At 39.5% G+C, this 27,663-nt stretch overlaps 1 protein-coding gene across 1 annotated transcript in view; it reads right to left on the bottom strand.

Annotated features, from left to right (window-relative positions):
* The window catches only part of ASB4 (ankyrin repeat and SOCS box containing 4), a 70,337-nt gene that overhangs the window by 21,979 nt on the left and 20,695 nt on the right, over positions 1-27,663 (bottom strand). Inside the window, exon 3 of the mRNA XM_003407129.2 lies at positions 2,261-2,751. Coding sequence (XP_003407177.1) covers positions 2,261-2,751 — 491 coding nt within the window. The remainder of the gene's footprint in view (positions 1-2,260; positions 2,752-27,663) is intronic.

Below are 27,663 nucleotides of genomic sequence, written 5' to 3'. Positions count from 1 at the left end.
TAGTAACTCCAACAACTCCATTTGTGCACTTGATCCCATCCCTTTGTCTCCAAATGAAGGATGTTACAGCTATTGTAGCAGTATTTTTAACCATGTCATCACCATGATCATTTCGAATTCTCTATAAAAATTACAGGGAATTCCAGAGCATTCTGAGCATCACATATAATTTTAAGAAAAAAAAATTACTTAATCTTCCATTAAAACACTGATGACCAGGGGCAGGTCCCTTACAGAGATTACAGGGGCTTCTGAACTCATGGTACCTTCATCTGAATGTTCTCTGGGTTGACCATCTGGAATTTTCCCTGATGGAGTACATGCTCCTTAAATTCTTTAATGGGATTTTTCTTCTAACTAACCCTCACATTGCAGAACTTCAGACAAGCTCCTGACATTTTATCAAAGTAGAAGGTAGAATTTAGCAGCGAATTTAATAAAATTTCTGTCAATTTGTTTTCTGTGACCCTACATTCCTTAGCTGGTTTATACATGAAACACCTCTGCTTCTTGTTAATTAAATTTTTAAAATGAGTGGGATTCTGAGTACACTGTTATTTACTTTGTTTATTTTCAGGTGAAACGCATTTTGGTTTCCAAATTAATACCACTTGGCGTAGCGGTTAAGTGTTACAGCTACTAACCAAAGGGTTGGCAGCTCGAATCCGCCAGGCACTCCTTGGAAACTCTGTGGGGCAGTTCTACTCTGTCCTATAGGGTCGCTAGGAGTCGGAATCGACTCCACGGCACTGGGTTTGGTTTTTTTTTTTTTGGTTCATCAGCAAAACTTCCGTGTGCCTGTTGCACCCTTTGTTCCTCTACGTTATCATTTACCAGACATATTAAAATCACCTCTTTATGTGCTTGTCTCCGCCAACTAGATTCTAAGTTACTTGAGCATAGGAGATGTGTTCCTGGGTAGTGCAAACTATTAGTGTGGTTGAAGATTCCAGTCCACTGAGACGTACCTCAAAAGAAAGGCTGGCAAACTACTTCTGAAAAATCACCCACTGAAAACCCTATGCAACACAGTTCTACTCTGACACACAAGGGCTTGCCATGACTCAGAATCACCTGCAACTGCTTTGAGGGTAGACAACATGTCTTAGTCATATCAACATTCATAGCATCTGGTCCTGGCCAGCTCATTAGAGATGATCAATAAATGCTATTAAAATGAGAGGCTATATGTGTGATATTACAAGAATGGATGGTAGAGCCAAATTACCTAAATTTGAATCATGGTGAGCTTGGGCAAGCTACTGAATTTCTCTGTGCCTCAGTTTTCTCCTGTAGTATGGGTATAATAATAATATTTAACTCCTAGGAGGAGCTCTGGTGGCACAGTGGTTAAGAGCTTGACTGCTAACCAAAGGTTACAGTTCGAATCCACCAGTGAAATCCTATGGGGCAGTTATACTCTGTACTATAGGGTCACTATGAATCCAAACTGACTCCACGGCAACTTTTTTTTTTTAAGCGGAAGCTCCTAGGATTGTGAGAATTAAATGAATCAAATAAAGACATGGAAAATGCTTATAATGTTGTGCATTACATTTAGTAGTGCTTGCTAAATATTAAGGAGCCCCAGTGGTGCAACAGTTAAGCACTTGGCTACTAACTGAAAGGTGTGTGGTTCCAACCCACTCAGCTACTCCAACAGAGAAAGATCCAGTGATCTGCTCCAGTAAAGATTACAGCCAAAGACAAAGCCCAATAGGGCAGTTCTACTCTGTCACGTGGGGTTGATGTGAGTCAGAATCAACTTGGTGGTACCCAACGACAACAACAATAAATGTTAGCTTTCATTAAACTAGAAGATTGGGACTTCCTTTTATGTCTACGAACTAATTCCAAAGCAGCCTGGGTCATCTTTAGATCACAGTCTACTTGAGATGACAAGTGCGTGGCCCGTTTGACACCATTCACCTCTATTGCAGACTTAAACTGGCCTTCTCATCTCTCTCAACTCAGTCCCCAGGCAGCCACTGACTGGTGTTTACATAGACATGAAAAAGTATTTGCCACTCTTATTCCCATTTCTTGCTCTCACCCTCAGTTTTCAAAGAAACTTGGATGATGGCAGCATAGACTTATGTGTGTAAATGGAAGGTCAGGTACAGTATCAGAGGCAATTATTCCAAGGACTCAAGCCTCAACGGTGCTTGAGTTACCTGGAGATTTCGAGCCAAGCTGCATTCGAGTCTATTACTCTCCTGATTAACCAGTTTTCCACTTGGCGCCCCTGGACACAGCTCACCTTATGGAACTGTGGAGGGTATATTCGAGCAGCCCCATGGTTCAACAGTAGCTGGTAGCAGATCTCGGGCTGGGCGGCAGGGCGCACAGAGGTGACCTTCAGCACGTACTGGATGGCAGCGCAACCGTTGATGTCCATGAGATTGGCTTCCGCGCCAGCTTCCAGCATCATGTCCATGAGCACGTGGTCACAGTTCCAGGCTGCCTTGTGGAGGGGAGATTTAAAGTCGTCATCCCGGGTGTTGACCTCGGCTTTGTAGTCGAGCAACATGCGGCAGACGAGGTGGTGCTCCCTGCTGTACTCCTGCTCTTTAAAGCGGAGGGCCCAGTAGGTTGCGGTAGCCAAGGGGGTCTCCATGTGGGCATTGACACTGTCCACTATGGCCCCGTGCTGCACGTAGAAGGCCACCAGCTCGGAGAGGCCGAAGTGAGCGGCTGTGTGCAACGGCGTTTCCTCATCTTGGTTGTTGGTCTTCATGTTCACATTCGCCCCTATGAAGGGAAATTGGGAAAGACGATTACTTAAACGTATTTAGCCATTATTCCCAAGGTTCATTAAACATGGCTTTTTCTCTCCTTTAACCTCTGTTGCATACATTATCCATTTTTTCCAAGCTCCATTTCTGGGCCTCATGGAAGGCATTCCTTTGAAACAACAGTACCATCTCCTGGACAACCAGCTAATGGACCCAGGAGAAAAGAACAAAGGATTTTCTGCAGGATCGCTGAGGCGCTACTGAGTTTTAGTTTTTACTCCCAGATGGATTTTTAAGTAAAAAGTGATTCCTGTAACCAAATAGCTTTCATCAATAAAATATCAAATATCATTAAAAATAAAGACTGTATCTCAACCTCTAAAGCTCATCAAGTGGCTTTAAGAATCATCAATTGTTTTGAATGTTTCACAAAATGATTTTCTTCTCTTTCAAACCTGGTAAGCCTAAACGTTTGGTACAAGTAATGTTAATCAGTTGCTGCCAAGTCATCTCTGACTCATGGCGACCCCTTGTGTGTGAGAGTAGAACTATGCTTCACAGAATTTTCAATGGCTGATTTTTCTGAGGTAGGTCACCAGGCTTTTCTTCTGAGGTAGCTCTTCAACTTTTCAGCAGTAGTTAACCATTTGCACCACCCAGGGACTCCAAAGTAAATATTAATAGTATGTAAATTGCCCAGCCCTCTGGGTGAAATTACAGTGCTGAACTCTCTTAGAGCTGTGGTGTATGTCTATGAGGCTTCTTAGATAAATGGGCAAACCAAAACAAAAACCGTTGCCTTCAGGTAGATTCCGACTTATAGCGACCCTATAGAACAGAGTTGAATGGCCCCATAGCGTATCCAAGGAGCGGCTGGTGGATTCCAACTGGTGACTTTTTGGTTAGCAGCCGAGCTCCAAACGGACGAAGGGGGTGGGGGGACACCTTGACTACCAAACTAGCTTGAAGATTGTATTTTGCATCGAAAGGGGTAAAAAAAAAAAAAAAAAAACCAAACCCAGTACCATCGAGTTGATTCCGACTCATAGCGACCCTATGATGATATGATTGAAAGGGGTAGAAGCTAGTATAATAGAAACTCAAAGAAGGAAATTGATTTAGATATTGCAACATGTTTGATTATGGTTGAAAAAGGATGTTTATAACCACTAAGTTTTAGAGCTTGGAGGGCATCTTAAAGGTTATTTATTGTTGTTGCCGTTAGGTGCCATCAAGTGGGTTCTGATTCATAGCAACCCTATGTGCAAAAGAACGAAACACTGCCTGGTCCTGTGCCATTCTCACAATTGTTGTTGCTGTGTTTGAGCCCATTGTGGCAGCCACTAGGTCAATCCATCTCATCAAGGGTCTTCCTCTTTTTCTGCTCACCCTCTACTCTACCAAGCATGATGTCCTTCTCCAGAGACTGGTCCCACCCGATAACATGTCTAAAGGATGTGGGACGAAGTCTCCCAATCCTCGCTTCCAAGGAGCACTCTGGCTGTACTTCTTCCAAGAGAATCTTATTAGTTCTTCTGGCAGTCCAGGGAATAGTCAATATTCTTCGCCAATGCCACAATTCAAAGGCATCAATTCTTCTTTGGTCTTCCTTATTCAATGTCCAGCTTTCACATGCATATGAGGGAATTGAAAATATGACTTGGGTCAGGCACACCTTAGCCTCAAAGTGACATCTTTGCTTTTCAACACTGTAAAGATTATTTAGTTCCACCCATTTATTTAACAGGCTAGGAAATGGAGCAAATTTCATTTTTCTGATAGGGTATGTTAAGTAGTACCATGGTTAACGTGAGAAGCTGAAATTTTCCTTTTCTGCCTAAATGAATGGGATGAACCAAATGACCTGTGGGGGGCCAACTCTATAATCAATTCTACTGGAAATTTTATAGTTACCTCAAGCATAAATCTGGAAGAAACTTTATTATTATTATTTCAGTGACTAATATTTATTAAGCATTCACCAGGTGCAACACTGTGAGATAAATGCTTCTCATGTATTGCCTCATTGAATCTTCCTAGCAACCCTCTGCAGCAAGTGCAATTTGTACCTCAATTTTACAGATAAAGAAATTTGTACTTAGGTTAATAACTTGTTAAAAGTACACTAAGTTAGTAAGCAGTACAACTGAGGTTTCAGAGCTGACAATCTGGCTTCCAAGCTCTTACCACTGCGTTGTTCTAACTCATTATTATTTTTCTGGAGGAAATTTTTTCTGTACGTTGCTCTCTTTTGTTATACAAATACTTGAAAGTAGATGAGAAATCACTTCGCATTTGTTAATTAAAAAAATTTATTTTCCTTGTCTTGGTGCCTTTATGGCCTTACTTACAGCTTCCCCTGATCATATTTGAACAACATATTTGAGAAAGACAATTGTCCTGCAAGCATGCTCAGTATCCTATACAAAATCAACCCCCTAGTGAGGTTTCCAGGAGCACATTGCTCTGTAAACGCCAAGCAAGACTGTTTGTACTTCTAACTTACAGAAAGCAGAATTATAATTAAAGATCATGTTTCATGAAGCCATCTGTGTTCATCAGTATTCTACCCTGTAGAAGTTCTGGGTCAGGTCAGATCTTCTTTGCTCTGGAGTGAGAAGGAATAATTAAGAACTTCTTCTCAGAAGCCAGATGCAGCGTAGCTTCGGACCTGGAGAATTTCCAGTAAGGAAAGGAATTAAAGGGTCAGGATGAAAATTTTACAGGCCAACATGGAACAAACCACATCCTTTACATTTTTAATGTGCGTGGATATTTATAATTGATTCTTGACCTCTTGACAACTGGATATGCTGTATAGTTTTGAGAATGGATAAGTTTCAGGTTGGAGACACTCACATCAGATGTAAGGATGACAGGGCCGACATGCATTCCCAGGAAGCAACAGGTCAGGAAGTAAACCATTTGTTGGTAGGAAGACTGTGTCAAGATGTAAGCAATTTTTTTCTGGGAAAACTGTTCACAACTACAATCCTGTATAACCAAACCAGCTGGTGCCACTTGCCTCTGTGGTAACTCCTTCCTTCCTAGGCACCCCAACATTTACATTTCAAAGAACTTCAAGCTGAAGCTGATCTTATCCTTACCAATCATTAACCCCTACCTTACCTTTGTTCTCTATGTATATAGACCAGTGGGGTGCTTTGTATTTTTACTTAGCACTACCCAGTTTGAGCTGTATTATTCCTCAATAAAACTCCTTTTCTTTCACTCCTAACAGAGTGCAAGATTTTCTTCTTTGACAGTATCCCTAATGTGCTAGGTGTCCCTGGGTGGCACAAATGGTTAAACGCTGGACTACTAGCTGAAATGTTGGCAGTTCAAACCCACCCAGAGGTGCCTCAAATGACAGGCCTGGTGATCTGCTTCTGGAAGGTCACAGCCTTGGGTCACCATGAGTCAAATCAACTCAAAGGCAACTAACAACTCCCTTCGGAGCTTTCATAACTATCCTGATTAGTTATTATCTGGTTTTATATAGGCTTTTTAAACATATAACGTCTGATTCATCCGAAATTTATTTTGGACTAGACATCAATATGAGAAGAATTGACATTCTTACAATATGGAGTTTATCCATTTAGAAACACGGTCTGTTTCTCTGAAAGGTGTTCTTCACCCATCTGTGGAACTTTGCCCCCAAAGCTTTGCAGCAATTTTTATTCCAGGGAAACAGGGTATAAATCATTTCCGTGGTAAAGTAACTTTTAATGAGGAAAGTCCTTTCTTGAGCCTTTAATTTATCCAAGGCAGTCTCCAGGACTAGTCTGGAATGGTAGCAAATGAAACAGATAAAAATTTAAATTTGCTTTGCTTGAAAAAGAACAAGGAATTTTCGGATTTCATCTGTGGGCGAAGGAGAGAGGGGTTTGTATGAACTGTGAATGGGATGATGAGGAGAGCTAGGATAAGAATTGTATACAAAGGGTGAGAACCTGTCATAAAAAAAATGGTGGCCAGCCTGGTCCAAGGAAAAGATAGTAGTTGAGAAATTTCTTGAACCCATAACAACCGAGGAACTTTAGCACAGTGCCTGCAATATTAAGTTTTTTCTCTTCTGCCATATTCTGGCATTATCCTCAGTATCAGTTATCTCCTTTTCATTATCCTCAACAGATAGAGTTTATTTCGTGAATCCTAGTTATAACTCACATTTCCTTATATATATAATTAAACTGCCTCAGAGCTTCCATTTGTTAGCGTTGGCTGATCGTCCACTATCAGATATCGTTGTGGCTCCATCTGCTGGCCCTTGCTACTCCTGCAGGCTTCAAGATGCCTCTCAAGGCCATCCTCTCCCAAACATCCCATTCCATCCAAATCTGTCACCTCCAAGAGCTGCAAGGAAACAGGGAGCAGGTTTTTATCACTGCAGAAACTCTCTCTTCCATCTTTCCAGACTTGGGGACTCCACATCCCCCACTTCATATCCCTAAACTAGCTTTTCTCCCCACTCCCTGTCCAATGGACTTCATTTTTAAGAAATGAAAGCCTACTATTGGAAAAGTTGGTAGTGAGATGGAGGAAGAGCCCAGACGAGTACTTCTCAACCCTTGTAGACATTCTTTCCTATTTTGCATTGAAATTCATAGATAACACAATCTACCTTCACACATAATATTTTAAAAGTAAACATAATACCCTATATTTGCCTATACTCATACTCATCATTTCATCATTTCATCATTTCATATAGGGTATTATATTTACTTTTAAAATATAAATATAAAACATAAGGTCTCTATAGGGTTGCTACGAGTTGGAATCGACTCGACGGCACTGGGTTTGTTTTTGGTTTCTTTTTACTTGCCTATAAGGTGTATAGGCAACATGAAAGTAATTTCTAAGAATTATAATTACGTTAAGTATGGTTATTATTGATGATATAAATAAATTACAATAATGTACTGTGAAGTTCAATATGATAGTGCTTAGGAAATAACTACCCTAGATAATATGATTAAATAGTGATTTGTTTGCACCCCTATGAAGAATCATCATGACTGGAACAGCTACATATTCAAACTATTCAGGTGTTTCGTATTGCGATTCAGATATCACAAGCATTCCGAAATGAGAAAAAATCTTGGTAAAGCTCTGAACAAAATTAAGTCCAATTTTGCATTTATTTACACCAGACTTGTATTCCTGGAAATGTCCATATTATTTTAAAATATAAAAAATATTTTACGTTTATATGTAAAAGGGAGCTAGGTTAGAATTCTATTGTGTTGTTTCATCTAAATGTCTATGATTGCATTTGCACCAAACCTAAGACTTTTTAATTAAATAATTCAAACATACAGAAAATTCTAGGAATATTATATCAGACATCAATATAGCACTTGTTGCTATTGTTGTTAGGAGCTGGTGAGTCAATTCTGACTCATAGCGACCATATAGGACAGAGTAGAACTGCCCCCAAGGAGCGCCTGGTGGATTTGAACTGCCAACCTTTTGGTTAGCAGCTATAGCTCTTAACCACTACATGCCATCAGGGTTTCCACGATAGGATATGCCACCACCCATGTGTAATAAATATTAATTTTGCCGTGTTTCCTTTTTCTAAAATAAAAATTTACATTAAAAGCCTAGCTCATTTCCTTTCTCCCCTCCCTTTGTTTCTCTACAGAGTAAACTATTAAAGTTGATGTTTATCATTTCCTTCTAAATTTTTCTTCTTTTACTACTCATATATGTATCTATAGACACTGTGTACTGTTCTATGTTCTTAAAAATTACATAAATGCTATTTCACTTTTGTAACTTAGTTTTACCAGTCTTGTTACATTTTTGAATGGAGAATTTTGTTTTTGGTTTTTTTTAACTGCTGAATCAGATTACCATGTGTAATTAAACCACGGTTTAGTTGTTTTAATCTTTTTTCAAAAATAACAAATATCTTTTAATTTCTACAGGGGTTTCTTGAGAGAGAAATAGAATTACTGGATATTAGTATATGAACATTTTCAACTATATTAAATTATACTCATTTATGGGTATATTGGTACCCCGGTGGCAAAGTGGGTAAGAGCTCAGGCTGCTAACAAAAAGGTTGGCAGTTTGAATCCACCAGCCACTCCCTGGAAGCTCTATGAAGCCGTCCTAATCTGTCACGTAGGGTTGCTCTGAATCAGGATCAACCTGATGGCACAGAACGATAAAATTTGAATATATCAATTTATTCTTCTATCAATAGAATTTGGGGGTTCAACATCATTTCCAACACTTGACACTCTCAAACTTTTCAATGTTTGCCAATTAAATGGTATGATGGTATTTTTATTTAATTTGTATTCTCCAGGTTGCCAGTAAAGTTGATTGTCTTCTCATATGTTTAGAGTCACAGGACTTCCACTTGTATGAATTGTCTATTCATAAACTGCCCATTTTTCATTGGGTTGTTTGTGTTTTCCTTTGTGTTCTCAGGATATAAATAAGATCATTAGGGAGAAAATAATAAAACTGTTATCGAAGGTAAGGCATCTAAATAAAAGGAGAGTTTTACTATATTCATGGAAAGACTCAATATTGTAAAGATGGCAATGCTGTCTGAATTAACCTATAAATTCAATGCAATTCTGATTTTTTTTTCTTCACAGAATTTTCAAAGAGTAAAGAGTGAAAATAGCTGGTCAATTTTGGAAAAAAGAAGAATTGGAAGGAAAGAAGAAATAGAGAAGAGGAAGTAATTATCCTACGAGATGCCCAAGCAAACTGTAATTAGAACAGTGTGGTATTGATGTATGAAGAGATAACTAGACCAATGAAAGGTAATTGAGAGCCTAGAAACAGGGCCCACTTGCAGAAAACACCTGTAATGACAGATGAGGCAGCACAAATCAGTGGAGAAATAATGGACTATTTAATAAAGGTATTGGGACCAAAGACTAACAGTGTTGTAAAAGCACAAATGAGATCTTGTGTGTGCGTGATTGTGCATGCACCTGCCTCAATTCAAAACCATGCTAGAGTGTGTAAAGGCTTTGGTGCAGGTGAAAGACAGTATGTGTGTTCAATGTTTCTTAATGAAAATATCAATAATGTCTGCAACTATCTGAGCACTCATTAGAAGTTTTCCATACATTGTCCTGCTTATTATTAACATTTTTTTTTTCTTTAGAAACATCTGTTATTCAAAGGTTAGAGCTCTTTTATCATATTCAGGGCTTTCTCATTTTCTGTACATTCCGGGATTGTTCCCAGAGTCAGCTTCTTCATCATGGATGCAATTTTGTGCAGTGTCAAGCTTGTTATTAACGTCACCAAAGCATATTTTCAGTTGGCTGCTTTGTTCTGGTTTCAATTTTGCCCTTTCAATCTACAAGCTATGGCAAATATATTTTCTTTTATCTTCTACAGTCTTGTCTAAAATGAAATCTTAAATGAAATACCATTTTTGCTAAAGCCCTATTCCTCTAATATTTATTCTAAAGAGTATGGAGTTGAGAACTACCTTCTTCTAGATCAACAATGGTTACTCCTCCTCCCTGTGTAAAAACCCTTCATCCTTTAAGGTTTATATCACCAAACAATGTACCTTTTATCCCCTTATATCTATAATCTCACAAACTCCAGTCACTCTCCCATTTTCACTAAAGACTTAGATATCTGACTCAATCATTTCTTTTTATCTCTGTCCTGATGTCACCCTGTAATGTCTTTGTAAATGACCCACAATTCCTTTGTAGATGACTCACAACTCCTTAACTTTCTGAGGCAGATTGCATTACCATTACCAAATATCACAGCAGTCCTTCCTAAAGTATCCTCCCTGCTGAAACTTTACACATCTCCACCTTGGTGAACTCACTTCGCATTACTGGTTCCAGTTGCCCAGTTGCAGCTCTATCTTTTCTTTAGGTAGGTTGCTCAACTTTTCCTCTGATTCTATTTGCCAATATAGCCTAAATTTTCCTTAGGCTAGGATTTAATCAGGGTAGACTAAATTATGCTATTGTAATAATGCTCAATTCCCAGATGCTTAACACAATGAAAGTTTATTTCTCATTCTTACAAAGTCCACCGTAATTACAGGTGACAGTTCAGAAAAATGTCCATTGTTTGATCAGGAATCTAAGCTGCTTTGGTCTTGTGACTTCACCATCTCTGCCTGAGGTTCTCTTCACTATCATGACACCACAGGGAGAAATAGACTAAAAAATTCCCACTTCACTGCCTAAGTCTGGGAGTGACTCTTTTTTGTTCTGTTCACATGCTGTTAGTCAGAAAAGTCCCATGATCCTGCCAAATTACAAGGGGACTAAAAAGTGTAGTCTTCTGTGAGCCTCGAGGGGAAGAGAACTAGACATTGGTGAACACTAATTATTTCTACCACAACTGACTTAAGTTTCTGAGGGTTGAAGTACAATAAAACTTATAAAAGCCAGAACCTGTGTAAGGCGGAAACCTATCAGAGAAGGAAAACTAAAATATTTTCCACTAATAGCAAGTGATAGTAAAGTGGTAAGACTGCACCCTATCAAAGGTGGAAAATTTGTGAGACCTGGAAAAACAAGGTAGTCCTGTCGAATTTCGGCTCTCAAAGGTTTCACTGTAAAAGATTCAATACTTACCTGTACTTTCTCCCTTTCATTTAGAGGGAGAGGGGTCTCTCCTCCAATCCAAGACCAACACCTCCATCTTTGCAATTAATCATATACCCTGCAGTTGAATGTTGCTCTGAAAATAACTTCTCTTAATCATATATCCAGCATCTCCCTCTCTAATGACTCTTTGCTCTTACCTTGTAAGAGCTTCTTTCCAACTTCTTTTGATCTCTTTTTGGTCAAACTTCTTGAAAGTGTGATCTCTGCTTTCTGCACATTCTTCCTCACCACCCATGCACCCTGTAGTCCATCACCACCTGCCTTCTGTCCCGAGGACACCATTGGAATTGCTCTGACAGTGGTAACCAGTGGCCTCCAAGTGACGGTTCCCCTCTACATTTTTCAATCTTTATCTTATTACACTTCTCTGCTATATCCAATACTGTTGTTCACTTCTTGAAATTCTTTTTTTTTTTTTTTTAGCTTCCCTGAGAGTATCTTCTCTCTCTATGGGCAATCCTTCATAGTTTTCTCTGATTCCTCTTCTTCTTCTCACTCTCTAAATGGGGGTGTCTTACCTTTTTTTTTACTTGGGTCCAAAATCAACACCCATGGAAGCAGCAGTCAAGAAATCAAATGACACATTGCATTGGGCAAACCTGCTGCAAAAGACTTCTTTAAAGTGTTAAAAAGAGAAGATGTCACTTTAAGGACTAAGGTATGCCTGATCCAAGCCAGTGCTTTCAATTGCCTTATATGCATTCAAAAGCTGGACAATGAATAAGGAAGACTGAAGAAGACTTGACACCTTTTAATTATGGTGTTGGCGAGGAATATTGGATATACAATGAACTGCCAAAAGGCCAAACAAATCCGTCTTGGAAGAAGTAAAAAAATATGTCTTAGAGGCGAGGATGGCAAGACTTCGTCTCACATACTTTGGACATGTTGTCAGGAGGGATCAGTCCCTGGAGAAAGCCATCACACTTGGTAAAGTGGAAGGTCAGTGAAAAAGAGGAAGACCTTCAATCAGTTAGGCTGACACAGTGGCTGCAACAATGGGCTCAAGCATAACAATTTTGAGGATGGCGTCGGACCGGGCAGTGTTTCATTCTGTTGTACATGGGGTTGCTATGAGCTGGAACTGACTAGATGGCACTTAAGAACAACAACAAAAACCTTGGGTATCATCTTTTTCTCCCTGCACTTCCTACCGCATATACCTTTCTGAGCAAACATAACTATCCTTTGGTTTTATCAATGAACATCTGACTCTCAAAATTATATGCTCAATCATATAGTTAGTAAGGGACTTATGTCAAGAATATATAAAGACATATTATAGCTCAGTGATAAAGAGACAAATAATCCAATTTAAAAATAGGCAAGGGACCTGAATAGACAAAGAAGGTATACAAACTGTGCTCAATATCCTCAGCCATCAGGTAAATGTAAATCAAAACCACAGTGAAATACCACCTCCCATCTACTTGGAGGGCTATAATTAAAAAGACAAATAACAACAAATATTAGCAAATAAGTGGAGAAATAGGAAGTCTCATACTGTTGATGGGTGTGTAAAATGGTACAGCTGCTTTGGAAAGCAGTCTGGCAGTTTTGCAAATGATTAAACATAGAGTTATCATATGATCCAGCAATTCCACTCCTAGGTATATGCCCATGAGAAATGAAAACATATGTCCATTAAAAAAAAAAAAAAAACTCGCACATAAATTTCATAGCAGCATTATTAGTAATAGCCAAAAGTCAATAATTGGTAAAACTATAAAGACAGAAAGTAAACTAGGGCTGGGGGATGGGGGATTTGGGAGCAATGGGTAAGAGGTGCCGGTTTTCTTTTTTTTTGTGTGTGGTAAATTATACAAAAAACATTTGCGATTTTAACCATTTTTAAGAAAGCCCTTTCTTTCTAGTCTGTCTTAGTTTAGAAGCTCCACTGAAACCTGTCCAACATGGATCACGCTGCTGGTATTTGAAATACTGGTGGCATATCTCCCAGCATCATAGTAACACATAAGCCATTACTGTAGGACAAACAGACAGATGATGGGTAACAGAGGGAGTGGTAGCAACAGGGAGAGACCATAAAGAAATATCTAAAGGGTTTGGGAAAGACTTTAGAGCATATTCTTAATGTGAGAGGAGGCATTGGGAAGTGAAATGGTCTGATATACCTTTTTCAACGGTCACTCTGGCTGGCTGCGTGGAGGGCGAACAAAGGAAAGCGTAGAAGTAGAGAGACTATTGGACATTGACTGCTGGAGTCCAGGGTGAAATTCTGTGGGTTGGATTAAGGTGGTTATAGTGTAGGTGGTTTGAAGCGGTCAGACTGGAGATATGTTTTGATGGCACCAACAAGACTTGTTGTTATGGGGTGTGATGTGTGAAGGAACTTGAAGAATCAAAGATGCCTTCTAGGTTTAAGTTTGTGCAACTGGAAAATGAAAGTGTCATTTACAAGGATGGGGAAGATGGAGAGCATAGAGGTTGGGGCAGCAACCTCTATGTTCAGTCTGGACATGGTAAGTTTGAGATGAATTGGTAGTGCGAATGGTTAATGAGCCCGACTGGTAACCAAAAGGCTGGAGGTTCCAGTCCCTCCAGAAACAAATTGGAAGAAAGGCCTGGTGATCTAAAAAAAAAAAAATCTACTTCTAAAAAATCAGCCATTAAAACTCCTGTGGAGCACAATTGTACTCTGATACACATGGGGTCACCACGAGTCAGTGACAGTAACGGGTTTTTGTATATAAGCTATATATACAGTTGGATATGATAAACCTGGAGTTCGGGGAGAAAGTCAGGCTGGAGATATTAACACCATTTTGTGGTATTGAAGCTGGCAGACTAGATGGGATCCCCCAGGTTTTAGATGGGTAGGGGCATCTTCCTCTGAGCCCTGGGGCACACTAACATAAAGGTTGAAAGGAGAAAGAGATCCAGCAAAGAAGACTGAAGAAAGGCCAGTGAAGGAGTAGAAAAACAGCTCGAATTTATAAATGCTTATTAAACCAAACTTTCTTTTCATGTGGCCTGTTCTCCTAACATACTTCTTCTTTAACAGCTGCCTGTATTTTTTTTTTTTTAACAATATTGAAAACAGGAAGCAAATATCACAAACCATTTCCTTCTGCCTCCTGAAGCGAATCTTTTTCATATCAAAGCTTATCTGCCAACTCCTCAGAATATTGCTTCCCATCCCTCGGGCTGCAGATTTTTTTTTTTTAACAGAGCACATGTTTATTTATTCTTGTATTTATTTTTAATTTACTCAACTCGAAAGAAAAGATATCTTTCTAGAGCTGGTGTTGGAAAATAATCAAGATTCATTGCACTGAGTTCAGTTGCCTCATATTTATTTTATTATGTGTCTTTCAAATTCCAAAAAACACTGATTAAAATTTAACAAAGTAACCATAGATAAGCCTGAATGACTCAGACTTTGGAAAATGTACCATTATCACACTGTTTTGCCCTAATGTTGCTGAGCTCCTAGAGTCAGACCATATCTCGTGGTTGGGATGCTGTTTTCCTTGAAGGAAATGAATTCTGTTATTCTCATTCAACTGAAATAAAAAGGTTAACCCTGGGGAAGTTTTTTTTTTTTTAAATGGCTATGAGTTGGAAGAAGGTTAAGAAGGACTTCTTCCTCCATCGGATGCTAAAATTCAGTTTGCTCTGGACTCAGAGCAAGGGGAGGCCTGGATCACACCCAGAGGTGGAGGTGAATGGCTTCATCATGGAGACAGGTCTGGGGTGAGATAGGGAGATGGAGTGGTATAGAAGAGGGTGCTACTCCCATCCCCAAGGCAGAAGGAGCTAGAAGGGGGACTAGCATTAGGTTAGTAGAAACCAATTGCATGGGAAGGAATTAGTCAGGCAACAATGGGCCTCCCCTTTTCTGTGGCAGCAGCTATAGCAAAAGCAATGGCAAGGAAGCCCATTTCTGGAACCGCCAGCATCCTGGAAAATTAGTGGAAAAAAAAACCCAGTATTTTTGTGGTGTGGGTTTGAGTCTGGGCAGACTCGAACCTCTAACCTTTCATAAGCAATCAAGTGTGTTAACCAATGCACCACCCAGGAACTCCACAACGAGTTAGGAGTCCCTTAATTCAGAAGGAATATCTGTGTTCTTGCTACATCCAGTGGCTTACCAAAAGAACAGTTAGTTACCTGAACAGGGGTTAAGTCACTGCTGGGGATTCATATCTGGAAGAGGAAACTTAGAGAAGGACTTCCTGCTAGTAAGGCATGTGCAGGATTAAAGTTGTTACACCCAGCCTCTGTGTGTGAGGTATTGTCTACATCCCAAGCTGGTGAAACTGCAGGTGTGGTTACCTAAAGTTCTGAGCAGTAGCTGAGGAAAACAGAAGAAGGAATTATCCCAGCTACCTTTACATTTCTGCTTTTCTCTCAACCCATTATCTGCTTTGGTTTCATAGAGGCCATGTCCCCTGAAAACTTTGGATAAAGTCAAGAAGAGGTCTTCCAAAATTTTTGTTTTTTGCAGAAAGATGGTTTCAGAATTATTTCATCCTGAGTTGTCAGGTAATGTTTCCTCTGCTGGGCCAGTGTATTTTTCATAGTCTCCAAGTTGGGATTCTTTTCACCATCTTCATATTTGAGAGCCCTGTAAACCACATAGCAACTATAATCATCTGAGAATATAGTATCTTCTCTACTTATTTAGTAGGTTGCATCCTGGGAGTTGTAGTGCCAGTGCATATACAGTGAGAAAGAAGTTAAGGGGAGGGAGAATTGTGCAACCTGAAGCTAGACACTCAGGGTGTAAGACTAACTCTTTGAGGGACATCTGTCCTGTTTTCCTTAAGGGCCCACGTAATTAGATTGGGCTGATCCAGCTCATTCAGAACAATCTCTCCATCTCAAGGTCCTTAATTTAATCACATCTTCAAAGACACTTTGGCCATGTAAAGCAACATATTCATGGTTTTCAGAGATCAGGACAAAGATATTTTTTGGGAGTGGCATTATTCTGCCTATTCCGTGAGATAGAATTTGCCCTCAGGTGGTGACTCGGGGGGCAGATGAATGTACATAGGGCTGTGTGCAATTTTATTGTTACCAAATGCCAGTTCCCCTTTTGCTGTAAGGCCCAATTCCATTCCTTTAAACCAGCATTTCCCAGTCAGTTTTGCGGCGTATTAGTACTGTGAGATGCTTCAAAAACAAAGGCTCTGTGGTTAAATAAATTCATAGGTTCTTTGTACCCTTGTTTATTTACAATTTACATGGCAGCCCTGGTGGCACAGTGGTTAAGAGATAGGCAGCTAACCAAAAGGTTGCCAGTTCAAATCCACCAGCCACTCCTTGGAAACCCTTTGAGGCAGTTCCACTCTGTCCTATAGAGTCGCTATGAGTCGGAAGTGAATGGACGGCATTATATGAAAAGTTCTGAAAAGTCCTGTGTTAAGAAAACCTGTCTAATTTAACATGGGTTTTCCAGAACTTATTTGACCATGGAACTTTTTTTTGTAAGACCTATTAGAAGCCTCAAAAAGTCTCTGGGTGGTGCAAATGGTTTGCACTCCACTGCTAACGGAAAGATTAGCTGTTCGAACCCACCCAGCGGCACCTCGGAAGAAAGACCTTGTGATTTGCTTCTATAAACATTAAGAGGCCTAGAAAACCCTATGGAGAAGTTCTACTCTGAAACACATGGTGCCACCATGAGTAGGAATCTACTCAACAATAACAGGTTTGGTTTTGGCTTTTTGTTAGCAGCCCCGGAATCAGTGTTTCATATAATAGACTTGGGATATGCTTCTACAGACAACACAAAGATGCCCATACAGGTGCATGTATGGATGAAGAGGATCCATGAATCTTTGCTTGAGGTTCCTAGAACCAATTCTATCAATATCCCCACTCGACAATCGATGGATGAGATTTGAAGAAGTTAAATCTTGGCCCCACGCATGTCAGTAGTGAATGGAGGAGTCAGGATTTGAACCCAGGCATTCTTACTCCAGATCCGATGCTCTAACCCACTACGCTTGAGTTCTTTTTTCATAGGAAGCCATGCTAAAGCCCACTGACCAGCCCTTGAGCCAGATACCACCCCTGATCTATTGTGCTGTGGTGGGGGAAAGATCAAGCATTACAGAACATAACAACTTAAGTTTTTTCCTAAGCAGGGGCTATGAACAAGAAAGTCTAGAAGGAGCTGCAGGAGTGGCAGGTAACCTGATTGACAAGCTGAGTCCACAGGGAGACAAGGTTCACAAAATAAGGCAATAGGAGAGTCCCAGGGCAGTTCCTTGGCTAATTTGCCTTATCAGAATTCTAAGTAGCAAAGGACAGGTAGCACCACCTAGTGGGAAAAGCAAGCCTTCTGCATTGAGGTGAATATGTGTTCAAAACCTGTTTTCACCATTAAGCAACTTGCCTAAGGCTCAGTGTTTAATTCTCAAATAGGACTAACAGTATCCCTCATAGGATACTTGTGAAGATTAAATGAGGGCATGAATAAAGTGTCAGGCGAACAATAGAAATGCCATAACGAGTTATTATTACTAAATCCAAGCAGGCCTTTCTCAGGGCTTTTGTTCCCTCTCTTTCTCCTGCCCTCCAGGTTAATTCAACTTAGCTTGCGGAAAGTGAATTTACTTCCTTTTATCACCCAGTTACTTTGGCCAGTGTGTCTCTCTTAATTGATGAGTATTCCTGAGTGCCGGAGGACTTCTAAGGCCACAATAAACAAAGGCAAAGGATGCCTGAGGGATTTGCTTTCAGCAGGCTCCTTAACCGGGTCTCCCAAGCAGTATTCAGCCATCAATGGCTCTGAGTCGGGGGTGGCTAACACCTCTTCTGACTGCCACGGTGATGTTTTGTCTCATTTCTGAGAGGGGCCCACTCTTATACTGTTCCCATTAGCTTCTAATTAGTAGAAACGTCTTCAGAAACCTGGCATATGCTTGATTCTTAGCCTTCAGTTCTGATGCTTTGGCCATTTCCCCTTATTTGTGTGTTTTCTTGGCTGAATGGAAAACAGAGATGGGAGCCTCGGGCTATTGTTTGATTTAACCATTTTATTTCCAAGTCTGGGTCCTTGATTCTCATTCTAAAATCGTTTAGATTATCTTCCATAAGTTATTACTTATGGAGATTACAAAAAAAAAACTTTGCATTTCTGTTTATAAATGTATTACCGTTTGTTAAACGGTGTTTAAAATATTCAGGGGATAATGAGATCCACCAAAAAAAAAAAAAGAACACTGCGGTCGAGTTGATTCCGACTCATAGCAACCCTGTATGGCAGAGTAGACCTGCCCCATAGTTTCCAAGGAGCACCTGGTGGATTCAAACTGTCAACCTTTGGTTAGCAGCCGTAACACTTAATCGCTACACCACCATGTTTCCAAATGAGAGCCGGCCTCCGCTAAATCAGAAACAAATTAGAAAAGAAGTGCTGATAGAAAAAAGCAAAGTAGTACAAGATTAAGGAAATTTTACCTTACAATTTCCAATTTCAGATACTTCTGGCTATAAAACAAAGATAACACTCCCAGGCTGAAAACTCAGAACAAAAGTCAAATACCGCCTCAAATAGGAGAAATAAGAGCCAGTCGGAGAAGAAAATCTATAAGGCCAACAAGGGGAAGAAAGACTGTAATTATCACTTTCTGCCTGAAGATGCACTTGGGAATTAAAAAAAAAAAAAAAAAAACTAAAAGCCCCCCAAAAAAAAAAAAAATTTTTTTTTTTGGGGGGCTTTTAGTTTTGTTTTGTTTTGTTTTTTTAAATCAAATCGATTACAACTCATGATGACACCATGTGTTGCAGAGTAGAACAGTGCTTCATATGGTTTTCATGACTATTACATTTTGGAAGGAACCCTGGGAGCACAACGGTTAAGTGCCTGGCTGCAAACCAAAAAGCTGTTGGTTGAAACGTACCCAGTAGTTCTGAGGAAGAAAGACCTGTTCATCTGCTCCTGTAAAGATTTCAGCCTAGAAAACCCTATGGGACAGTTCTACTCTGTCACACGGGGTCACTAGGAATTGAAATCAACTTGACAGCACCTAACAACAACAAGCAAGGCCTTTCTTCCAGGGTGCCTCTTGGTGGAGTCAAACCTCCAGCCTCTGGTTGGCAGCCATGCACTTAAGTGTTTATGCCATCCAGGGACTCGGGGCAGCATGAAACAACCCAAATTTTGAGAAAATAGGCCAAGAATAGTCTTACGGGTGAGACCAAAACAATTAGTGTTTGGGTAAAAGAAAAATTGCTCCCAGCTAAGTTTAGTGACAAGGATATTTAACTTACGCCTAATTATTTCTATTAGTTTCAAGCTTGCTATAGCACATTTTTGTTGGCAGAAATTAGAAATTGATCAAAGTATTGTTTTTAATTAAAGAGTTTAATGTTAAACAAAATGAAGTAATGGATTTTTAATATATCGTTTTCAATCATTTCTCTATACACATTAAAAAAAAAAATAGCTGGTGCAAATTCAGCAAGCTCAAATGAAAGCAATTTACTTAGAAGGAACAAATCAGCTTCCTGGCTGAGGGTTTGCAACTGCAAACTTTCTAAATGATAGGAAACAGCAAATTGGGGGTAAAGGATTGCCTTGGTGGAACTCATTTCGATACAAATGTTGACAGCTTCTCACATTTTCTAATTAGACACACTTCTAATATACTCAGCAGTCTTCTCGTTTTTGGTTTTTTTTTTTAAGAAGTGCTTTTTTAAAACATCTTGATGGCAGTGGATTTTTTTGAAGCTAGTGGAATTCTAACAGAGCGCTTTAGATTGTTTTTTATGTAGTAGCGTCATCTTAGCACACATTTTTCCCCCTAATTTTTCAATTAGTCAACTGTCCCAGACGGGTGACCAGTATACAGCCTCCAGCAAGGCTCAGTGTGATCATCAGGGACCCAAACCAGATAGAATCAGGCCTACTTGAATCCTACCAGCTGTGTGGATGAGGGCCTTATTTCACTTGTCTTAGTTCCTGATTCCTCATCTACAAAATGAAGAGAATAATATGCACCTCAAGTGGTTGTTGCAAGGATTAACCGAGACATTTTATTTTAAGGTATCTGACACATCGTAGATGCTTAATATATGTTATTTTCCTTTCCACTTTCCTTTTCATATGCATATAGACCAGCAACATCAATTTCCTTTATATGTAAAGCTGATGCTGTTAACTTTATTAGGCTAGATTTTCCATTAAGCATTTATTCTTATTCATTAGCTAGGAGGACTGGCGCACAAAGATATTAAATTATTTACTCAAGTTTAATGAATGAAATTGAAAACCTTTTTCCCCTGCTTAACATGAATGTGCCCTTTTCAGTATGCAGAGCTTTGTTGCATTTATTCAGATGCGATCGGCTAAGTGCTTAGTTTGGAACACAGGATTAATGAGCCCAGAGCCTTGGTGTTGGTCACCATGGCAACCAAACTAGCTCTGCCCTGTTAGAAGCTCAAAGAACGGATGTGGGATGCTTAACTCTGGCCTGCAGTATAGACCTGGGTGTCCTTTTTCATATATCTGGCTCCCCATTGCTGCTTCCAATTAAGCCCTGACTCCTTTTCTTTTTCCCTTGAAAAAATAAATAAAAATAAAAAGAACATCCCTGCTCCTTTGTGGATTTGCTTTTTCAGCAACACCACCTACTCTCTTTTCTGAATAATCATCTCCACATTAGTTTATGAGGCTGTTGACGACTGACTCACATTATTTTTCTCCACACAGAGCCCTGCCATCATTCTGAGTGACTTTAACCACCACCTGGATGACTCACCCAATGCCCTGGTCTCTTGATCTCACTGCCTCCAGTTATTTTCCCCTCCCCTCTGAATTAGTGACTCTATCCACAGTCAACCCCTACAATGAGTCAGTACCTAAAAAAACCCATTGCTGAGTCGATTCTGACTCATAGCAACTCTATAGGACAAAGTAGAACTGCTCGTAGGGTTTCCTAGGCTGTAGTCTTATGGGAGTAAATCACCAAGTCTTTTCTCCTGCTGAGTAGCTGCCGGGTTGACCACTGACCTTTTGGTTAGCAGCCGAGTGCTTCACCACAATGCCACCAAGGCTCCTCTCAGTCATTACCTGAAGTTGATTAATCTTCAGAAATCACTAATTCGTGCATCTTATTTTCTGACCATAACCTCCTATCTTTGTATCTTGCCCGCTCAACTCCCACTACAACCATTCTTAGAACTCATTAGAGCCCCTCTCTGTGTTCTCTTTGGTCATTAAATATTCCTTACTTTATGACCCTCCCTCATTCAGCTTAGATTCCATTTTTCATCATTTCAATGATTTTTTTGCCAAAACCTTAAACTCCCTGCATCTCTTCATAGCACCTACTTGGTGCTAGGAATGAATCGAATCCTGAGGAAACCCAAATCCACTGCTTCAGTGTCTGTGCTCAAGCAGTTAACTCCCGTGTGGCAAAATCACATTTCAGGAAAGACTGGTTCCACCATAAAGTCAACCAGGACCCTCCAGACTGCTCAGCAATCCAATATGTATCTCTGGTTAATTCATTCTCCTACTCTCTGTAGTAATTATTTCAAATCTTTCTCACCTTCTCAAACTGGTAATCCTTTCCCTTCTCTTCTTACTCTCAAAGATCTCCTCACCTCTTACTTTACATCAAAAATATCCTTCAGATGGAAACTTTCTTACAACCTTACTACCATACACATCATCTCCTATCCTCTCATTTTTTGCCACTGATACAGTAAAACATATATATTCTCCTTCCTAGAGTCAATCCCCCCACCTGGGCTCTGGATCCCACTTCCCAGCCTTTTCCGAATCCTCACACTGTCAATAATCTCACCTCTCTCTCCTCTTTTCAATTGCTGCCCCTCCAGTAGATTTTACCATCCATTTTTAAAATGCTCAAGTTTCTGTCATATAAAAAAATAAAAATTATTAACCCATTTCCTTCTGCATCTACTCCTCCTGCCTATTCTTCACAAGTACTCCTTAAAAGTCTTGTGTACAATTACTGCCCACCTTCTCTTTCATCTTCAATCCCATTCATTCTGACTGCTATAATCTCCAATCCCTTCAATGTCACTAACTCCAATGGGAACTTTTTAACTCTCAGCTTACTTGGTCTCTCAGTAGTACTTGACTTTGTCCATCCTGATGTTGTCTTTTCATATAGGAAGAGAAGTAACCAGTGCAATTGGCCATGAATCAGGGGTCATTTTGTTTGTAATAGTGATGGAATTTCTCTGGTTGAACCATGCTCTCTTGCATAGTAATTGTTTTTAACTGAACATGCAATAAATACTCAACGATCAACAACCAATATGTACTATGCACTGGTCTATGCTGAGCAAAGCTGTCTCTGCTCTCACAAAACGTATAGTTTAGTGAGGGAGGCAACTACTAATCAACGAATCAAACTAATAAAATATAGATGCCATGAAAGAAAAATACAATATAATACAGAAATACAGACTATAACACAGGGACCTGAGTTTAAGGAAATTAGGGAAGAATGATCTCCCAAAGTGACATCCAAACTAAGTCCTTACATAGGAATAAGGGTTAGATCACCAAGGAGGAGCAGGGAGAGCATTCTAGTCATCCTGTATATCACATAAATACATAAGGGCAAGTTTCCAAATTAAGATGGTAAACTGAACATCTGCATCTACTTCCACTCCCTCCTCAACTTTCCTAAAATGACAGTAAAATGATTTTTTAAAAGGCATGAATCCACAAAGCCAGGGTAAATAGGAGGAGAGGCACCTACAATACAATGTAGAAAGGAGAAAAGCATATAGAAGAGTGGGAACTGATTTAGTGGACCCGAGAAAACTCAGTCTTAAGCTAGCAGTGGGGAAAAACAAGAATTAACCCAATTATCACTACAGAATTCCCAAAGGCTCAGGAATTGGCAGCACTAAATATCTATAAATGGAGGTGGGGTAAAAGACAGCATAAAATAAAGAAATTTAGTTGAAAGTCTGTTGAAAAGATGTCATATTCCCAGATCTGTCCCTCAATTTTCACAACAAGGCAGCTGCCCCTCTTGCTCTCTGTAAAAACTTTGATGTATATTCTGAAGAAGGTAAAGCAGGGGGTCTCTATACTGAGGAACGCTAGGCACTAGAGTGATTATGTGAACATTTGCATCCCCAGCCCTCTTTCCCCACTTGGCACTCAGAATAATGGTAATCAAGTCTTGACCCTCCAGAAAGAAACTGGGTAGATTTTTCTATGGAGAATCTGACCAGCCTAAGAAAAAGATCCAAATGTACCATGTCAGAGATTCTCCAAATCAAAGGTCCAGCCAGACCCCCTACAGTGAAGCTAATAGCCAACAAGCCCTACCCATACCCATGCAGGCACTACAGTATCCAAACAATAGCAATTCAAGAAAGAGGGGATTCAGAAAGCAAAAGAAAAGGGTTTATGAAGGAAATAATTCAGGAACATATCTCAGAACTGAGAGACATGCATTTTTGGGTTGAAAAGACCCAGGAAAATGGATGAAAATAAACCTGCCAAGGCAGATCATCGTGGTATTTCAGAACACTGAAGACAAAAAGAAAATTCTAAACCTCCCAGAGAGTAAAACAATAAAAAAAAAAAAATAATAGGTCACACATAAAGGATGAGGAAATAAAAAGGCTTCAGATTTTTCAGCAGCAGAAATTAGAAGGCAATGGAATGCCTTCATCATTCTAAAGGAAAATTAATATCAACCTAAAATTCTATACCGACTCAGGGTAGAATAAATGCATTTTGGAGAATGTGTGGTCCCATGTACCGTTTCTCAGAAATCTGCTAGAATATGAACTCAACCCAAACAGGCAGTAAACGAAGATATAGGAGATTTGGGGGCCAGGAAATTGAAAATCCAACACAGGGGAGAGGCAAAGGAAATATCCAGGATGATAGGGAATGGAGAGCCCAAGATGACTGTGGTATACCAGATATGTATCAAGCTAGAACAGGTCTGAAGGTTCTGGAAGGGACTTTTTTAAGAAGATTAAATTGTTAGAATACCCCTTGAATCTAAATATTTTGAGGAAAGATTAGAACTATCGGCAAACATTTTGGGGATAAAATAGTGTTGTATACATAGAAAATTAAGCGAAAGAATAAAACTAGACCATTAATCCAGGGAAAACAAAAGGTTGTACGAAAAAGGAAAAGTTACCCTACTTTACAAGCCCCATAATTACAATATAACCATATTATGAGAATAGAGGGTAGGAAAGGTTTTTGTGTGTGTAGGAGAGTGGATGGGAGGAAAAGGAGCCATCTTTCATTACCATAAATGAGTTGATTACCAAAAAACTGCTTATATTGCTACTTATTTTTTCAATTTTTTACATACGTAAGTGGTAAGTATTTAGCAATGTGAAAAAAATATCAAACTAATCAGATATAAGAAGTGAAAGTGGTTGACTTGTGCAGGGAATAATTCCAAAAAACCAAACCAAACCCATCGCCATCAAGCTGGTTCCAACCCATAGTGACCCTATAGAACAGAGTATAACTGCCTTACAGGGTTTCCAAGTAGCAGCTGGCAGGTTTGGACTACATTTTTCAAAATAAACCTCAAATACAGTATCTTCTGTACTGTCTTTTAGTCAATTTTTATATCTCCTCCACTTCTTTTGTTGAGTATGTTTTCTGGGTACTTTGAATTTCCTGCAATGTTATACTTTTATCTTTTCTTAAATTATAATCTATAACTGCTGGTTTCTGGTATACAGAAATGCAGTTGATTTTTTTATATTGATCTTAAATGCAGAACCTCTGCTGAACAGAATTACTAATTCCAATCATTTAACTGTAGATTTTCTAGGGTTTTCTATGTAGACAAACATAACGTGTGAAAGAATGGCAGTCGTGCTTCTTCTTTCCAGTCCTCATGTATTGCTTTTTGTTTTCTCTCTGTGGTGGCCAAGACCTCTAGGACAAGGCTGAAAAGAAGTGGTGAGGGAGCAAATTTGTTTTATTCCTGATTCTAAAGGGGATGCTTCTAAAATGTCACCATTAAATAGACTATTGGCTTTATAAGGCATTGCTTAAGGCAGTGCTTCCCAAACTGTGGTATGATTTTAAGTGGGACATTCTTTATGGGGTGGGGGTAACTGCTGCCTAACTGGATGTGAGGTATGGCCTGAAAACGAATTCCAAGTTCACTCATTTAGAGCAGAATGAGTGGAGGCAAAGCTTCTAGAGACAAGTAGCTACCAGAAGAAAGCCTTTTTGGTCATTCTCTGCCATCTGAGAGATGAGAGTTTGAGAGATGGAGGTCAAGAATTTCATTGCCCATTTTTACTATTACTGATAGCTTCTATTTATGGTTGTCATTTTTTTTTTTATGGTGATGTGAAGTTTCCTTTAAAAGTAAATTTAATAAGCAAAGTCAATTTGAAGAAAATATTAAATTAATATTGTTCAGATGGCACTAATAGTGGAGTAGGTGTGCCAAAAATCCTCTGTGTGGTTTGCAAATGACTAAGATCATAAAACTTGTGTGCTGGTACAACGCAGAGCAGAAAAGACGGAAAGGGGAGGAAGGGGATGTGGTGGCGAGAGGGGTGTCTATTGGGCAGGCATATCTATTTCCTTGAGTAAAATCAAAGCCAATGACGTTTTGCCTTACTATGTTCCTTTTCATTGAATAGGGCATTTCCCAATGGGCAGGTGACTTGTTACTGTCACACCAAGTAGCAGGGGACAGTCTTTTAAAAGGCACGATCTCCTTTACATTGCCCTCGGCTACATTCTGCTAGGAAACATCGAAATTTTTATGGCTTTCCTGCAGTAACAAATTTTCCTCCTCCTGTCAGGATTTGCTTCATGCAGAGTAAAGCAAGCAGCTTTCATTTTCCTCTTAGAATGGGAATAGGTAGAAATAATAACGCGGCTTTTCAGCCAGCAAACCTGACTTGACTCTCTTTATTCATAGGGAAATGCAGGATGCACAGAGAGGACGGTTTCGCTGAGGTAAATAAGCCCTCTCAAATGATGAACACTATTATACTAATACCAAAGGAAACAAAGGCCAGGAGCGGGGGTGGAGGGGTGGGTGGGGGGCAGTAAGTAGAAAGGCAAACAGAAAAATAGCAGACAAAATCCAGCATGAGGACAAAGCAGGCTCTGCGACACTGAAAAAATAGGGGACAATCCTTTAAGAGAAAATTGCATGCAATTTTTTGGCCTCAATTAGCCTTTTCCACAAAGAGCACTTTTCCACAAAGAGCCCATTAAATAGCAAATGAAATTACAGCAGTTTTCAGTTGCCATGGCATTGGTTTTTCCGTTAATGGACTTCTCTGGTCCTGAGTTTCACGTTAGCCTGACTTATTTGCCTTGTCCATGTGCTGTCTCAATTTCCTCTGCTCAGGCACGAAGAGATATATGTGACTTCTCCCCACAGAGCCTACGATGTAATACAAAAGAAAGAAAATTCAGCCCTCAGCTATATCCCTAGAGACCAAGAGGGTAGAGCTGATCTACAGCAGCATTTCTTGAACCTTGAACATAATAGTTTCCATTTACTATATGGAAGTCGATTTCATCCATGCACTCAGGGCTTCTGGAGCCATTCCGACATCATTCCACAACCATTTCTTGACCACTTCCTATATGCCAGGCACTGTCCAAGAAGCTGAGGCTATAAAAACGCAGAAGAAAGGATGCAGGATATTCACAGTTTTCTATAGTTTTCAGACTAGAAGACCTACCTCCAAGCACTTGCCTTCTTTTTTCTTCTATTTTTCCACCCATGAAGTGGGTGAAATTTTCCCCAATTATCTGATTTAGAATTTTATTTTGTTTTTAATATGCATGCCTGGTTTAAAAAAAAAAAAAAAAACCCATTGCCTGGAGTCAATTCCAACTTACAGTGACCCTGTAGAACAGAGTAGAACTGCCTCATAGGGTTTCTAAGGAGCAGCTGGTGAATTTGAACTGCCAACCTTTTGGTTAGCAGCCAAGTTCTAAACCACTGTGCCACCAGGGTTCCATATGCCTGGTACCACAATTTAAAGAACATGTATTATCCTAGGAGTGAGGCTGTAAAATAATAGATTTTTTTTAAAACTGTTTAAAAAAACTACTGTTAAATATTAGCTATGATATCAAGCGGACTCAGATCATTTGGATATTATTTTCAGATATATGTATAGAGAGTATAGAAGATCATATATATGTTTTGTATCCTTGTTAATGTAATATGTAATAAACAACCACAAAAAAATCTAGTTATTTTAATTGGCATTTTGATGACTACCAATGAAGGTGATCATTTTGTCATATATATTCGTTTGTTATTTATATTTGCTTGTCTGTTTTTAAAGTATCT

This window comes from Loxodonta africana, chromosome 8 (assembly GCF_030014295.1).
Source record: "Loxodonta africana isolate mLoxAfr1 chromosome 8, mLoxAfr1.hap2, whole genome shotgun sequence".
NCBI classification, from domain to species: Eukaryota; Metazoa; Chordata; class Mammalia; order Proboscidea; family Elephantidae; genus Loxodonta; species Loxodonta africana.
This window is presented reverse-complemented; position numbering and strand designations above follow the sequence as displayed.